The sequence below is a fragment of the Mustela putorius genome, unplaced genomic scaffold (assembly GCF_011764305.1).
Source record: "Mustela putorius furo isolate JIRA1106 unplaced genomic scaffold, ASM1176430v1.1 tig00003863_pilon_pilon_pilon, whole genome shotgun sequence".
NCBI classification, from domain to species: Eukaryota; Metazoa; Chordata; class Mammalia; order Carnivora; family Mustelidae; genus Mustela; species Mustela putorius.
Window position 1 is genome coordinate 15,563,610 of NW_025422015.1, and position 17,020 is coordinate 15,580,629.

Sequence of the window (17,020 nt, forward strand, 5' to 3'; positions counted from 1 at the left end):
TACATGCCACTTGAGAAAATTGTCACATCAGTAAGATCTTTTAACTGTTTAGCCAAGTTTGAAAGCTTAAAAAGAAAAAAGCTCCACTACCTATAGCATGACCAGTTGTAATGGGATGAATTTTATAGGTCTCATTCAGGAACGTCGCCTGATAATACTGCACCACCACCTCCCCCTCCAAGGCCACAGCCTTCTCATTCCAGATCATCCTCTTTAGATATGAATCGGACCTTTGCAGTCACCACAGGTAAGGGTTAGAGAACCATAATAATCTATTATTTGACTTTAAAGTTTGTTAAAGAGCACATTTTATTTTATATTCTCTTACTGTGTCTTATTTTTTAATTATCTGAAGAGAAATTTTGAGCTTAAAAGGTGTCAGATGAGAGGAAATTTTTTTCCTTTAATGTGTTTGAGTTTTCATGATAAAGACAGGAACCTCTGAGAGGTGCTGCAAGAGATTTTAAAACAAGCATGTGGAGAGATCAAGAAGAGAAAACTGATAGGTTCAGTTGGCTGACAAAGGAGAGAAAAGTCTCATAACTTATTCCAAGGTTTTAATTTTTATATAACTGGTTTTATTGTTATTAATAAATCTTGATCAGTATAGAAAAGTTAGGAGCAGAGGGTGATGGTGTTCTGTTTTTGGATGTTATGGTTTTGGAATGATGAGGAAAAGAGGGTATAATAGAAGGCCATTGGGTCTGTGGGCTAAGAAAGATTATATTATTTGAGAATCATTTACATAGAAATGATTGAGTGAAGTATTAAATGTAAAGAGAAAATTTGGAAGTCTGCATATTTTATAGCTGAAGAACATTCAGAAATAGAAGAAAGCCAAGAATGGTTAATATTATGGAAACAAGCTTATCAAGAATGCCTTGTGCAATAGAACGAGAGAGATGTGGTCTGAGATAGAGAGCCTGGTGGCTCAGTCAGTTCAGCGTCCAACTCTTGATTTCACCTCAGGTCTTGATCTCAGGATCATATGTTCAGGCACCACATTGGGCTACACACAAAACAACTCCCTAAAAAAAAGAAAGAAATATATGAGGTCTGAGAAAAGGCCATTAGTCTTGGTCATTAGGTCATACCTAGATAGTTTTACAGGATACCAAATGCCTCCTGATACTTACCAGGCATTCTTAGCAGTCTTTATCATTTGATCACATTCACTCCACCTATTTGTTCTACTAGCAGAGTATGTATTTACTAAAAAGACAACCTGTGTATTTACTTAGGACAACAACAGGCTGGAGTTGTTGCCCATCCTCCTGCAGTGCCTCCAAGACCACAGCCCTCACAGGTAATTCTCCAGTGTATTCATTACTGACCAATTACATTTGTTAGAGTTTGCTTCTACTCTAGAATTATTTTGAAGATTAGGAATTACCTAATTGTCATTCTTAATGAACATTTTATTCAGGGAAGCTAAGTCTTATTTTGGAAGTCAAGAATAATGATTAGATAGAAACTTTAAAAGTGGACCAAATGCTAATGTCTTGCTAATGGAAGGTTTAGTGGAGAGAACAGTGGGTTGGGAGATAGGAGATGTCCCTGTCTATATGTCCCTATGTAGACCCAGGACATGTCCTGGGCCTAGCAGAGGCTCCATGACCTCACTGCAACTTCCTTCCGGATGTTACTCCGTCCATAAAGGAACTGTAAGTTGGCCACTTCATCCCTGCCAGGTTGAAATTGTTTCCATCTAGTAGGTTCTAAGACAGATTCTGGATTATAGCTGATAGTTTTTTATTTGACTGACTGGCCAACTGCCTTTTACATGAATGAATTTGTTTGATTTTTCTGAGTTAGATTCCTACAATGAAGTTGATTATTTGAAGTTAAAAAGATGGTTTCTTAATCATCAAAGATACTGAAGTTTGAATATTTTGTTTATCTAAACTCTCAGCAAGAATACTTGTCTTGGGTTGAACTGTGAAACCCAGTGAGTTGGTCACTTGACTCAAGAACCAATCCAGTGGGGAAAACAGACTTACAAACAACAGTTACAGTAGAACGGCTGTGCTAGATAGATTTATGAAATGCTTCAGCACAGCTTGACTAACCAGTAAAGTCAAGGATCACATTGGAAAGATGTTAAGTAAAATGAAGGAAGTGAGACTTTAAGCAGAGACTTGAGAGATCAAGAGGGCACTCCTCTCAGAAGGAATGATGTGGCCTGGCATATTCCAGGGAACAAGAGTTCATCGGGGCCACCAAATGATGGGGATTGAGGCTGAAGAGGTGGGAAAAGGGCAGAGTATCTCTGTATCATACTAAGGACAGAAGTCTTATAGGAGAGAGAATTTTTAAAGGGCAAGCAGGAAAGAGCCTGAAGATTTCTTCCTGTAGCACCTTGTACTTCCGCTGTCATAAACTCACACTGTCTTAAGTCCTTGTGTACTTGTCTCTTATCCTGCACTGCACTGCTTCATTAGGGCATCCGACTTATTTGTTCATTCACTGTAATTTCCATAGTGCTTGGCCAGAAGTTACATTTGGATTAAAGATTTTAGAAGGATTGCTCTGGCAAAGGAGGGGAGGACGAATTGGAGGGAAGTACACTGAAGTGTTGGGAGGGTAGTTAGAGCAGTGGTTTTCACACTTCAAAATAACCTTTCCAGAAACATTAAAAAAAAAAAAAAAAAAAAAAAAGACTTGTTAAAAGCACAGACTGTTGTGCAGTAGCCTAATTAAGAAAAAAAGTTAGATGCAAGTACAGAGTCAAAGAGTAAGACCAGACCCTTCCTCTCCTTTAATGTACTTTCTTTGCAATAAGAATTTGCAAAAGTATCTTTCTTACTGAAGGTTTATCATCTTAATTTTTTGAGTGTCTCAGCATTCCACTTACAGTTTTTAGAGCTAGATACTACTGTCACTCATCTTCCTGAATTTACAGATAACAAAGCATCTCTACAGTGTATTTTCAAAGAAGAAGGTTGCTGACAGTGATAGACTAATGAAGTGTGTTCCTCCATCCTGACCCATTGTGTAGGCTCCTGGTCCCGTTGTGCATCGCCCAGTGGATGCTGATGGCCTAATCACTCACACTAGTACCTCACCTCAGCAGATACCAGAGCAACCAAATTTTGCAGATTTCAGCCAATTTGAAGTATTTGCTGCATCAAACGTCAATGAAGAACAAGATGATGAAGCCGAGAAACATCCAGAGGTCTTACCGGTCAGTATTCAGGGCTTATTTAAATTTCTGCTGGGAAACTCTTCCCACATTATATTCATAACAGGTCTGTAAGCAGAGGAACCTCTAAAAGAGCAGATACCAGAGTGGACATCAGCGAGTAAAATATCTGCTGCTGCTGCTTTAGAGAATTTATATTCCCTGAGTCTGTGCTTCTTAATTAGTTAATTGGCCTTAGATACCTGCTGGTTACAGTATAATGCCTAATAATCAGAATGTGGTGGGGTGCCTGGGTGTCTCAGTTGATTAAGCCTCTGCCTTTGGGTCGGGTCATGATCTCAAGGTTCTGGAATCTAGCCCTGCATCAAGTTCTCGGCTTGGCAGGGAGCCTGCTTCCCCCTCTCTCTCTGCCTGCCTCTCTGCCTACTTGTTATATCTATTTCTCTCTCTCTGTTTCCCCATCAAATAAATAAATAAATAAATACCATTAAAAAAAAAATCAGAATCTGGGTAGAAGCTAGCTGTCATGGGAAAAGGCACAAACAACCCTCCGGGCATGCCTAAAACAATGCTCAGGGGCTCGCATCTGATGTGTGATTTGGTGAAGATTTGCATGTAACAAATGGCTATGGTTACCCTAGCTACACTCCATGCATATGATGTGAGTCACATTAGTTAGACCTACAGACCACGGGCTGCCAGATTCCATCTTTACAGACAGTGTTTCTAGTGACAGGAACTTCTGCTAGCCACTTCTTTGAGCCTGAAACTTTTTATCTAGCCCTGGGGCCACTTGGGGTATGGCCTAAACTATCAGGAAGGCAGGGGAGGGCCTGAGGGGAAGTACAGGTGTGTACAGGGTACTGGTACTCACGTCTCTGGGGCAGAGGCATCCCCCTGCCCCCACCACAAGAACTTTCCAAACAGTGCTGGGCTTGCATCCTCAGCCCTCTCCTGCTCTCCGCCCTTCTGCTATAGAGAATGGCCATTTTTACAGGGTTTTCTCACAATCCTTATTATGAGAATGAATATTTTCTTAACATTTTACTCTCCCAATTTGTTAACATACATATTTATGCATAATTGTATACTGCTTATGTATAATTAGGAATGATAATATATTCATCTCTAGGTTGAAAAAGCTTCTGATTCTGCAAGTTCTCTTCGAGTTGCCAAAACAGATAGTAAAATTGAAGAAAAGACAGCTGCTAGTGTTCCCGCCAATGTGGTACGTGATGTCTTCTATAATATTGATTATTTTGTACATATAAAAAGTTATCTGACATCATTTTCACTTTGTAAGATTTTAAAGGTGACAAAGATCTTAGAAATGAAGTGAACTGCTGAGTATCTAAGACACCTGGGTGGCTCAGTGGGTTAAGCCTCTGCCTTCAGCTCAGGTCATGATCTAAAGGTCCTGGGATCGAGCCACCTCTCTTTGCCTGCTTCTCTGCCTAATTGTGATCTCTCTCTCTGTCAAATAAACAAATAAAATATATTTTTTTTAAAAGTGGGTCAGGTGACTTTTAATTTTTGGAGAAGAAGCAGTGTAAAGAAAGCAAATGATGAGTAACTGTGAATATCTTGAAGACATCCCCATTGTTAACGGACTTCTTCTCTTGTAGAGCAAAGGCACCACACCTCTTGCTCCACCACCTAAACCTGTTCGAAGAAGATTGAAATCAGAAGATGAATTAAAGCCAGATGTTGATGAACACACACAGAAGACAGGTGTCTTAGCTGCTGTGCTTGCGTCACAGCCTTCAATTCCTAGGTAATCAGAGCGGTCCCTAGACAAAAGGGGCAAAAAGCACAGCACTTAATGTATCAGAATGAAGGAAATTATGGTTAGACTGGCTCTCTAGTTGAGCAGAGGGTCCCAGGTGCTCCTCTTTGAGAGTTTTTTGAGTAGTTGTAATATTCTCCCCACTTTCCCCCTTTCTGTTATCTGGCTCGATTCCAGCTTCATTTTAACAACCTAATGCAAACCCTAGAGCAGAGTTTTTTTTTTTAAATTAGTATGGAGTAACAGTAAGATTTTAACTCTGGTTGCCCTGAACCAGGAATCAGCCAACTAGGGCTCGTGGGCCAAATTCATCCCATGGCCTGTTTTCTTAAGGCCCAGAGCTAAAAATGGCTTTTATATGTGGTGTAAAAAAGAGAAGGGAGAGAAAAGAGAAAAAGAAACCAAAAATAAGAATATGCTACAGAAATCATATGGCCCACAGATTAAAATATTTACTATGTGGTTGTTGATAGAATAATGGTTACCTGCTCTGGACTAAAAGTCAGGTGATTCTACAGAAAAAGAATGAGAACAAAAACAATAAAACTTAATCTTCTGAAACTTAGATACTTTTGGTTGACCACTGAAACTGAGCTAATGATGTTGAGCTATGCTATTAAGGCAAAAGATGTTCCCTCTACTTTCTGGATTTAGAGAGAGGTCAGGGAAGAATGGAGAGAGTTTAAAAATAAATGACAATCATATTTTCTGGCCCTCTTATCTTCTCAGGTCTGTTGGAAAAGATAAGAAAGCAATTCAGGCATCAATTAGACGCAATAAGGAAACCAACACAGTTTTGGCCAGATTGAATAGTGAATTGCAGCAACAATTAAAGGTATTCTGAATCTTTATTTGGGGAATTCCGTGGACTCAGAACATCTCAGTTAACTGGAGCTTAGAAGTGATCCGGCATTTTTAAGCTAGTATGAAACTTCCCAGGCAGTAAGAGAAATGTGTATCTAAAATGTTTTTTACACCGTTGAATCTTTGTATATTTGAAGGAATTTTGTATACTCAATTCTGATCTGATTGTGTGTATATATATATATATATATATGGCATTACTGTTCCTGTAATACACTGTTCCTGTAATGTTCCTGAACGTTTATAATGAAGCCCAAGAGAAGAAATGTGACCTTGAGCACCACCAGGACAATATATGTGGTTCCCTATACTCTTACTTAATTCTAAGATAACTTGAGTATTGTTGGTTTATCCTTTTATCAAAGACAACTCAGAGTCTCTTAAAGAGAGATAAACTGGTCTAAAGAAGATGGGGACAGTTGAGATCATTTTGCATGTGAAAAAGGAAAGACAAGCCTTAGGTAGAAGTGATGCTTATGGCCCATGTATACTCCCATCATTTACACTTGAGAGGAATGGATATGTTTTTCTTTCTTACCACTCTGATTTCTTTGAATCTCTGCAAATAAAAATGAGCTAGAATCATTTATGGCCTACCAACATTAATCATTTATATCTTATAAATCAGTGACTCTCACATCTCAGTGTATATAGTCAGGGGTCGTGTTAAAATGCAAATTCTGATTCATATTAAATATGGAAAGGGGTGAGTGCTGTGAAGTGTGTAAACCTGGTGATTCACAGTCCTGTACCCCTGGGGATAAAAATATATGTATATGAAAAATAAAAAATTAAAAAAAAAATATGGAAAGGGACCTGAGGATTCTGCATTTCTCATAAGCTTCCAGATGATGGAAATGCTGCTGGACTGTTGGTCCCACTTTGAGTAGCAAGGTTATAAACCACAAAGACAAGAGAAGAATCCATGAAAGTGTAAAATGAATGCAGAGTTAGTTTGTTCCCATAACATTCTGTTGGTATCCCTCATCCAGCGTTTATCACACTATCTGGTATTATCTATGGCACATTTGTCTCTTTTCCCTACTAAAATGAGCTCACTGAAAGTTATAATTTTTTCTGTTCAGGGTGCCCCCCCCCGTGTGTGTGTGTGTGTGTGTGTGTGTGTGTGTGTGTGTGTGTTCGTTCCAAATTCCAAACCAAAATACATTGAGAAAAAAGAGAGAGGGATGTGTTAATGCTCAAGCAGGATGTCAGAAGTGAGCGAGGACTCCCTAGATAAATTTGTAACCATCTTGTCTCTATCCCTAAAAATCTAGCGCATGTTAGGATTTGATAAATATCTGTGAATGAATGATATTTTTGTGTAGCTCTTTGATCAGAGAAAATATTTATAGTCACTCTGTGATTATGAATTTGGTCTGTTGTAAAGGAAGACTATAAAACTAAGGATAAGCTTACTAGTACCTTACCTTGATAATGAAAATTTTGTTGACACTTGTTTTTCTAAAGAACTAAAAGCGCCTATAGAAACATGTATATAGGAGCTATTTTTAAAATCACTTTTCTCTCTATCTTGAAAAGAAAATAGGAAGTATGGTACAAAATTGGAAATGGTTCTGGTTAAAAAACTATCAGCATGTTTGAGGAAAAAAAAGTTGAGTTAGGATTTGCTGGCTATCTGAAAAGACTGTTCACAATCAACAGTGGTAAGAAATTCTGATTGCAGAATAAATTTATTCTTTGTGAAACCAAAAGTCAGATGTGGTTCAGGAGTTATCAGGACCAGATAACATCACCAGGGGAAATGTTAATTGGTTCATCTACTGTTCCTGCAGGGGGTAGGCTTTATGCAAAATGCATGCATTAGTAACATCATTTGCAAATATTGGCTTTTCTCTGATAATTAAAAAACATTTTATTACCCTGATTTACTTAGTAAGGAAAAGATTTTAAGATCATATTTTAATAGTACTGACATATAAAGAAACTCCTTGCTAAGTTGAAGTATCCTCTTAAAATATGAGTGACTCTCCCTTTGTCTTAACAAATTTAAATTGTTTTCTTGATGCTGAGTTGTTGTTAGCTGTGCCTTCATTTTTATATACTTTGAAACATCACTTTGCATCTTTTTCAGGATGTTCTTGAGGAGAGAATTTCTCTGGAAGTTCAACTGGAACAGCTTCGACCATTCTCTCACCTATAAGCCAATTGCCGTTAACTGTGAACATACCCATTTTTAAGCAGTTTGGGGTTCAAGCCAGTTTGGAGACCCAAACATTCAGCTCACTGCTTAATTCAACATTAAATTTTATGATTCTGTTTTGCCCTATATGTTCATCTGTATTTAAGTATGTTTTATTTTTTAATTTCAACAATAAAAGGGTCAGGATGACTTTTCCTGGAGGATATATTGTGTTTGTTGGCATAGTCCACACTTCTTGCTCCATAGTGTCAGGAATACATAACATCGGTCCAGGATACTTAAGTGGCCAGAACCTCACACTGATTTGATTTACAGAATGGCCTTCCCATTTGGATCTCAAGCAAAGACTGAAATATTTGCAAAAGAAGTCAAAAAAATAAATTGTCAATTTGTCTTTTAGGTTTAATATTTTACATGAAGCATCTATATTTTGTAAAAATCTTAAAAATGAGTTTCCTACTGAATTTTATATTTTAAAGAACTGTATTGGATGAGGCATTCTTTAACCATTATCAGCATTCTTTAGGAGTCATGTGGTACTTTCAGGCTTCAACTTGGAGGTCAGATTTTATAATTTTCCCAGTGAAGATTGAGCAGTTTCACCAGTAACCTAAAATTGTTGTGTGTGAGATTTTAACTCAGCAGTCACGTAAACTTATGAAATAGCTATGAAGTCAGGTCTTAATTGTCCCATAGAAGCAAAGGGAAAGTGTTGAATCACAAACAACATAAGTACTGTCCACATGCAAACATCATCATTTTTTGCATGATTTATGCTCTTAAGTCTTAGTTAGAAACTTATGCTTATCAGTTGCTACATAGATTATTTTCAAATAATAATATTTTAAAACTTTTGAGGGCATTAATTATTCACAGAATAAATGGAAATTCCTTGAGATTTCTAGTTTACCTTCAGCTATTTTGTCATCCAATCTTTGGTCATAGAGACTGGTTTTTCCTATTAACAGAGCTTCTGAAGTGTGTCCTATTCAGGTTGAAAAAATGTCGTAGGATTTGTTTCATATTATATGATATATACATTTTGATCATATGTGTAAATTTGCATTCACTGCTGACTAACAGCAGATACTCCCTTTAATGGTTTATTCTATGGGATCATAGATGTTAGGCTGCATGGATATATCGTAACAGAATCAAGGTGTGATTTTACACAAAAAACAACACAATATTTTAACTTCTCTACATTTTTTAACAAGAATTTAAATTTTTAAGAATTAGAAGGAATTTATATGTTTATTGAAAAAAGAAAATGCTTAAAATAGCCCAGTTCACAATCCTAGACTGTACTAGTAGATTTTTACTATCTTAAAGGAGAATATGAAGCAAAAAGGAAACTGACAAGTGAAAGTTTCCAAGATCAATATCAACTCTAAGTAAAAAATATTACTATTACTGCATACATTAGCAGAAGTTTCCAAGTGGCTAACAGGTTATGGCTTCAGTTTGTTAAATAATTAAATGAAGGTTTTAAAGATACAAAAGACTACCAAACACGTGCTTTGCTGTTTCTCTTCAAACAGAATTGTCTTAAATTCTTTATATTTGTTTCTTTTTAAAAAATCTTTTATATATTTACTTAAGAGAGAGAGATCATAAGCAACAGGGAGTGGTAGAGGGAGAAGCAGACCCCCTACTAAGCAGGGAGCTTGATGTAGAACTGGTCCCAGGAAGGATCACAACCTGAGCCTAAAGCAGATCCTTAACCAATGAGCCACCCAGGAGCCCTTTATTTTTGTATCTTAAAGGTATTTTGTGTTGTTGTTTTTTTTTCCCCAACAGCCTTCTAATTTAGCAATGTCTAATTTAACTTTTTAAAACCTCTTACTTAGAGGGTCTAAAAATTTTAATTTTGCAACCAAAAAAACACTTCAGAATCACAGGAAACTTTTGTAGGAATTTATTTTTAATGCTCTCTGGAAGAATATATTCATATGAAAGACATGTGACAGGTTTTTTGCCAAATTGCCATTTATATTTTTATACACATTTTAAAATCAATAATTATATCATGAAAATTTATAAAGATATGATTGGTAAGTCAACAAAATATTTCTCTAGACTGATCATTTAAGAAAAACTTTTTTATTCTGACTTTTTCATTAGCTCATAAAACAAAACTTTAAATATGCAATTATCTTTGTTCTGTCAAATTTTACTGCCTATGAAAAATAACCACCAAAAGAAGTGCTTCAAAATTTTGGACTCAAGTTGTTCTTCTGTACATTTCTTTGCATAGTTGAACATAGATGATAAAGTTTAAAAGTTAGGAGGGACTTTATGGATCATCCTAATTCATTCTCCCCATCCGTGAGAAATCATTCTGCTTCCTACTGGATCTTCTGGAACAGGGATCTCTCGGTCTTTGCCAGGGAGAATTAGCACCCATAATATTTTTCTTACTTCTCCATACTACTTTTGATTGCACTTTGAAGAACTGACAACCATAGGAATTTATCATCCTCAACCTCTGTAGCACAAATCCATTCACATTTTGGACCATGAAGAATAAATGCATTCTTGATATCTGTAAAAATATTTGAGGTCCACTAATTAATCTTGGCAGGTCACAATCAAAAGAAAAGAAAATGTTACAAAATTCAAGAATTGATCAAGTCATCTTTAAGAACCTTTTGTAAACTAGAAAGGGATTCCAAAAGATACAAGTCCAGTTTAGAATATAACTTCCTAAAAATCCTGAATAATTCAAATATAATCTAAAATAATCTTTGTGATTGTGTAATTCTAATAGCAGTTATTTTTAAAGACTGGTAGATGATGTCATGTTCTTTAACTCTTTGTCTCGGTCCCTCCAGAAGGAGGATAGTAAAGGTCCCTCCAGAAGGAGCCAGTAAAGGTCTACACTAAGAGTTGGTGCAGGTAGAGATGCTGAGAGCTAGGCCTGGACCACCTTGTTGGAATTAAGCCAACTATGTAGCTGAGTGCCAGCTGTCTAGCGGGTTACATAGTGATGTTTTGACACAGACACAGCTGACTAAAGGGAGATTGAAAGCAGATGTCCTACACTCTTTAACCATTCGGGGTGATTATAGATAACTAACTCATGTCAGCTGAGTTTGTCTTCTAGGTGGAAATATTTATTTTCCCTTTTGGTGTTCATTTCTTCTCAGGCTCAGATTTAAAATGAGGCTAAAACTAAAGGGAAGGAATCCTTTTTTAAAGGGTGAGTTCCTTCTATAAGACCTTTATTCTAGCTTTAACCTTAAGTCCTGCCTTGACATGCGGTGAAGAGTATTGGAATGAGAGCTGTTCCATTCAGCTGTTCCTAACAAAAACTGAGAAAAGAGAAGGATCCTTTTAAGCTTGGCAAGTGAAGTGTAGGTAATAACTAAAAATAGGCATAGTATTTTTAAGTAGGATTTCTTTTCATAACAGATGATAGTTCTGTTGAGGTTATTAATGAATGAAATGTTTGTTACTAAACATCCTTTGCAAATCTGTCAGTTACAGAAGAACTATCAACTTAAATATGAACTTATGGAAGCAAAGGTACACTTCACTGTAATAATCTGTAGTAATCGCTGTAATAATCACTTCATCTTAGTGGAATGGAAACAGCATATAAAAATCTAAAATAGTAAAATCTATAGGCAGTATTGAGTCCTAGTAAAATGGAAAAGTGATAGGTTAAAGTATAAAATTGTAACATTTACAAGCTGTGGTGGGTAGTGGCTCTCTTGTCAGATTGCTTCAAAGAGCTCAGGATGATGTGGGTTCGTGCTTCCCTTTGTGATTTTTGAAAGTTGTTTTCCTAATATGTAGGGTACCTGTCTGACAATGCCAGCATTCCTTTTTTTTTTCTATTTCCGATAGATGCAAGTTTACATTAATGAAATCCTAAAATTATTTGGAGAACTATTTGCAAGCTTTCAAATGAACATTCCAGTACTTTTCCTACTTTATATTTTAATAGTTAATGAGCATTATGTAATACGGGTTTCTAAAGGTCTTTAACTCTTGGAAGAAAAAGAATACATACATTTAGAATCTGGAATGTCCTCTACAAGTAACCTATGAAGGGCCACTGATGCAATGAACTGGTAGGTTGATTTTGAAGTCCTCTCAAACGGAGTATGAACTGTGCCCCGACTAGAAACAAGCAGTGCATCATTGAAGAGGAAAAGACTGAGGTCACGGGTGTGTTCATAGGACCTGTGTTAAAGTGGAGAAGGGTTACAGAGTAGGCATACACACATGCTTTGTTATACAGTTCACCATCTTGGCATTGATAAGCCAATAGTTGGTGGTTTTGCCTGGTGCAGACAGGTTGAAATGGCTCATTGGAGTTCTCAGTAGTTTTTCTCCTGGTGTAAATAGTCTCTTCTGTCTCTCAGGCCACTTGGGGGGGGGGGGGAGGCGGCCTCCAGGCTCCAGTGGAATGCTTTGAACTTACCCACTGGATAAGCATTCAGTGTGGGAATGTGGAGGAAAGACACAATGAACTTTTCCTCCTTTTCAATGTGAATCATGCTAGAGCTGTGTTAAACTTCTGTCAAGTTTGGTATTTTGTGTCTGATGTATTTGGGCAATCTGGGGAAGGTTTCTGTTTGGTTTGGTTTCGTCTTCAGTCTTCAGTTCATCTTAACAGGTTGGGGTAGAGAAAAGCACAAGAACCAATATGACATAAGGTGTCTTAAGCACACAGCTGGGAATAGAAAAGCATTTAACTACTAGGTAGGAAATTAAAATTTTCCTAATTATGGTTGGAGGGAAATCAATAGATAACATACTTCATCAGTATGAAAGGTGAGAATTAAGTTAACTCTTCATTTTCACGGAGGTTGCTATGATGGTCAGCTGTAGGCATGTTTACGAACAGGCAAAATGTGCCCTCAGCCTCCGTCTGTTACCCTCATTACACTGTTGTGTTATTGGAGCCAGGTCTTGTGCTTGGCAGGCACCAGTGTACTCTCCTTTAGGTTTGCTGGTGTGAGTACTCACCAGGGAGTCAAGTAATGTGTTGGGGAGGAGCGGAGTGGGGGAGCACCCACTTCCCAGTGTCTCTAGCCTCCCTCCCCCCATGTTGGGAGGATAACCAAAATCTTTTTTCTCTTAGAAGTTTCAAGCAACCCTCACTTGCTCGAAGGAAGGGAGTCCATATACTGGCTTGATGTTCAGAGGAAGTCTTATTTTTAATCTTCACTATTTTTTTTTAATTGCCATTTGAAGTCTACATAAACTTTCACATAAACACTAAAGTGGCATCAATTCATACCATTGGCATTTTTAAGTGTCCTTTTTTTGTTTCACTTTTTCTTTTTGCTTGGGTCCCTCCTCCCTTCACTCAGGTCACCCAAATTACCCAACTCCTACCTGTCTGTCTTTGTTTTCTTACTTGCTCAGGTAATCGCACACATATGTACATATATACACATCTGTTTACAGGTAGGTTGCCATTATTTTACAAAAATGGTAATATCCACACTTTTTTTCTGTTTTTCTCACTTAGCAATGGAAATCACTTCAAGTTAACTGGTATGGCTTGCTTTATTTATTTATTTATTTATTTTAAGATTTATTTATTTGAAAGAGAGAACCTAAGTGGAGAGAGGGGTAGAGAGAGTCTCCAGCAGGCCCTACACTGAGTGGGGAGTTCAATGCAGCGCTTGATCCCAGGACTCGGAGATCATGACCTGAGCTGAAATCAAACTCAGATGCTTAACCGACTAAGCCACGCAGGTACCCCTTTATTTTATTGTTTTTAATGGCCAAATAATACTTTATGGTGTGTATAGACATCATTGATTCCACTCTTCCCTGTTGATGTCCATTGGTGTGTACAGGCTTGGGTCTCTTTCCTCCTTTCTTTTCTCCTTTCACTTGTTCTTTATGGCCACTATGTGCAATGTTCGAATAAACTGATCTTTATTTACAATCAAATCCCTTACATGTGTTGTTATTTCTTTCAGATGGGCTTGCGAGGATGGGGTGGGCTGTGGTGGGCAGGTAGGATTGGTTGGTCAAAGGCTTTATGTATATTTATCAAAAACCGGATTGCTGTCCTTAAAAGCTACTATAATTGCCACTTAGAATCCACTTGATATAATAATGGCTCTGACTTGTACATAAGACAAACTTTAATGTCCCTCTAAATTACCTAGAGATTTTTGTTAAAATGCAATTTGAAGGTAGTAGAACTAGAGTCGTGTGAGAGTTTCTGCATCTCTTAACAGCTGCCTGACGATGCTGATGTGCAGAGCACATTTTGAGGAGTGAGGCAGTTAAATCATGTATTAGTTACAACCATGTCATGCTAGGTGAAGGACTGGGATCCAGGACTGAAACATTTTTTTTTTTTTAAATTGTAATTATTTATTTGACAGAGAGACACAGTGAGAGAGGGAACACTAGCAGAGGGGGTGGAGGGAGAAGGAGGCTTCCCGCCGAGCAGAGAGTGTGATGCTCCGATGCTCGATTCCAGGAAGGACCCTGGAATCATGACCTGGGCCGAAGGAAGATGCTTAATGACTGAGCCACCCGGGCATCCCCGGGACTTAAAAATTTTTGAAGAGTACTATATTTCAGGTTCAGCTATTCAGAGAGTATTAATGAGGTCTTGGCTCTGTTAGGTGTATGGATAAACAGAAATGCCCAAACGCTGGAGCCAGCTTTTCCTTTTTCATGCATTTCCTTCCCATTTCTGTGTGGCTGTGATTTAGGCTGGAAGGAGTGGGTGCTTCACACACACTGACATACACTTGCAAGAAGCAATATTCTAGATCAAGTTGGTAGGATATTCTGACAATAATACAGAGTCCAGGTGCCTACAGAACTAGGGATGAGGGAGAGAGGGGGCTAGAAAGGGAAGAGGTCTTTCCCAATCTGTGTGTAATTGTCTGTACGTGGTGAATGGCCACTCTAGGTAAAAGACCCCCACCCGTATTCTTGCCTTCTTTTTGTTTAGCAATTTTACCATACTACTGATATGAACAATTATTTCTCCTATCATACCAGTTTAGAGAAATGTTCAAAGCTATTAAAAAAATGCTCTATTAAACTGAATTATCAGAGAATATAATACATGTTTGCTTTAAAGAAGTGCCTTTGAAAGGTAATGAATCATTTTTTCATTCGGAAGTGGTAACCCCGAGGGCAGACATAAATGAAAGAATTCCGGTTTTGTGACCCACGTGGATCGAGCGGGTGGTTGGGCCCAGGGCAGAGCAGGAGCAGGTACATTATTAACTCGGAGTTGAGGCCACTTGTCCTCAGAGGACATAAACAGGGAAAGAGGCTTGAAAACACACAGGTTTTCATTATTTCATTATTTCAATCAATTATTTCATGAGAATGCTATTTAAAATAAATCTGAGTTCCATCTAGAAAAAAGATTTTCAAAAGCCATTTACTAAGTTAAGCCCTTCTACAGGCTCCTGGGTGGCTCAATCAGTTAAGTGTCCGACTCTTGATTTTGGCTCAGGTCATGATTTCAGAAAGGGCCGTGGTATCCAGCCCCATGTCGGGCTCAGTGTGGAGTCTGTCTGTCCCTCTCATCTCTGCTCCTCCCACCACTCATGCTCTCTCCCTAAAATGAGTGGTACCATTCTTGTAAATAAATAAAGCCCTTCAAGATCTCCAACAATTTTCATCCAAAAATGAGACACACTAAAAAACATAGTAACTCCTCTACATATGTAAAAGTAAATAATTTCATCTCTCATATTGACATAATAGAGCAAAGGAAGTGGAAACTATGGATCCTAATAACGTTTCAGAAAGTCACTTGTCATATTCAAAAGAACCAACTGTAAGGGTAGAGTTTTTTCTCCATGAACTTGGATAGGATTTCTTTCCTTGTTCAGAAATAGGTCAAATGACTCAGCAAAATGTAACAGGTCTGTTATAGTTCAAATTCCTAACATCATTCTAGAAATGTTTTATTGTTGTTTATTGTATTAGAAGGCCAAAATGCTGAAGTATCCAATTTCTATAAATACAGGAAAACCTTGAAAGGAATTTTACAACCTTGGGCATGAGCAGACAACAGCGAGCCATAGGTTCTCTGAGCTGACCTGGGTCAAAACTGTAGCTTCTATACATCCACACTGACTTGAGGATTACAGGCTTTCTGAGTTTCCAGGCTAAGAGCCAATTCAGAGCCAGAGTCCAATATCTCTGGGAAGTCCCCAGTACATAGCTGCCCCAGTAACTGACTGTAGGCCCCCTTGGGTTAAGGCTAAAAAGAAAGTTTACAATATGCATTTTTGGCAGTGTAGTAGGGTTTCTCCTCAAGAGGACTTGGTCTGAGAAGTGGATGTCTCCCTTTGGTGATTCAAAGCCATGCCACTGCTCACCAGTCCTCGAGGGCTCCGCCTTTTGTCACCTCGGCATCAAGGGAGGGAAGGGGAACAACAACAAAAGTCCACGGAAAAACCAGCAGGCTGAAAGCCACGTAAGTGAAAATTGGTGTTTTCTGGAAAAACGATATAATGAAAGTTCCAAATTGCATAATATATTCTAAAAGCTTAAGCTATCCCCAAATTCTGTGGGCTATATTGACAGAGGGACAAATAACTTCAACTTTCTTAGCTCTAAAATGACACTGTGACTTCATCTCTACCCAGAGGAATTTTTTTCTTTTTATGGTGCAAGTATTGACTGATTTTGTTCTGTGTCGTGGCTCTTGTTTATCAGTAATTTGTTTAGCACTCACGGCTTAGTGGGTAGGTTTATTATGAGGAAGGTTCAGTTCATCTTTCTAACCCGCTGCTCTCGTCAGTAGACAGAGCACTGAGACTTGGTTCTGAATTTTGGACCAGCACTTACTCTGTAGCCTCAGAGAACTTACTTAAATCCAGATTCCCACCCATAACATGATTCCAGACCTACTTGCCGCAGGAAGTGATTGTAATGAGTGTGTCAAATGAGAGAATGTAACAAATACGGTGGGGTCACGTGGCTGGCTCAGTTGGAAGAGCATGTGACTCTTGATCTCGGGGGCTGTGAGTTTGAGCCACACATTAGGTGTAGAGATTACTACAATAAATAAGTAAAAAGCATTAATAGAAAATATGGTAAATTATAA

The 17,020-nt window shown here is 38.0% G+C and overlaps 2 protein-coding genes across 10 annotated transcripts in view; one reads left to right on the plus strand and one right to left on the minus strand.

Moving 5' to 3' along the window:
• The window catches only part of REPS1 (RALBP1 associated Eps domain containing 1), an 82,071-nt gene extending 73,912 nt beyond the window's left edge, over positions 1-8,159 (plus strand). For all 6 annotated transcript variants that reach the window (XM_045066308.1, XM_004740311.3, XM_045066307.1 and 3 more), the window contains 7 exons: positions 129-247; positions 1,242-1,306; positions 2,999-3,184; positions 4,275-4,370; positions 4,768-4,916; positions 5,658-5,763; positions 7,888-8,159. In XM_045066308.1, coding sequence (XP_044922243.1) covers positions 129-247; positions 1,242-1,306; positions 2,999-3,184; positions 4,275-4,370; positions 4,768-4,916; positions 5,658-5,763; positions 7,888-7,956 — 790 coding nt within the window. In that variant the 3' untranslated portion in view covers positions 7,957-8,159. The remainder of the gene's footprint in view (positions 1-128; positions 248-1,241; positions 1,307-2,998; positions 3,185-4,274; positions 4,371-4,767; positions 4,917-5,657; positions 5,764-7,887) is intronic.
• Positions 8,160-9,859: 1,700 nt separating this feature from the next.
• ECT2L (epithelial cell transforming 2 like) overlaps positions 9,860-17,020 on the minus strand; it is a 74,455-nt gene continuing 67,294 nt past the window's right edge. For all 4 annotated transcript variants that reach the window (XM_013064206.2, XM_004740307.3, XM_004740308.3 and 1 more), the window contains 2 exons: positions 11,975-12,147; positions 9,860-10,501 (listed from right to left, as the gene is read on the minus strand). In XM_013064206.2, coding sequence (XP_012919660.1) covers positions 10,374-10,501; positions 11,975-12,147 — 301 coding nt within the window. In that variant the 3' untranslated portion in view covers positions 9,860-10,373. The remainder of the gene's footprint in view (positions 10,502-11,974; positions 12,148-17,020) is intronic.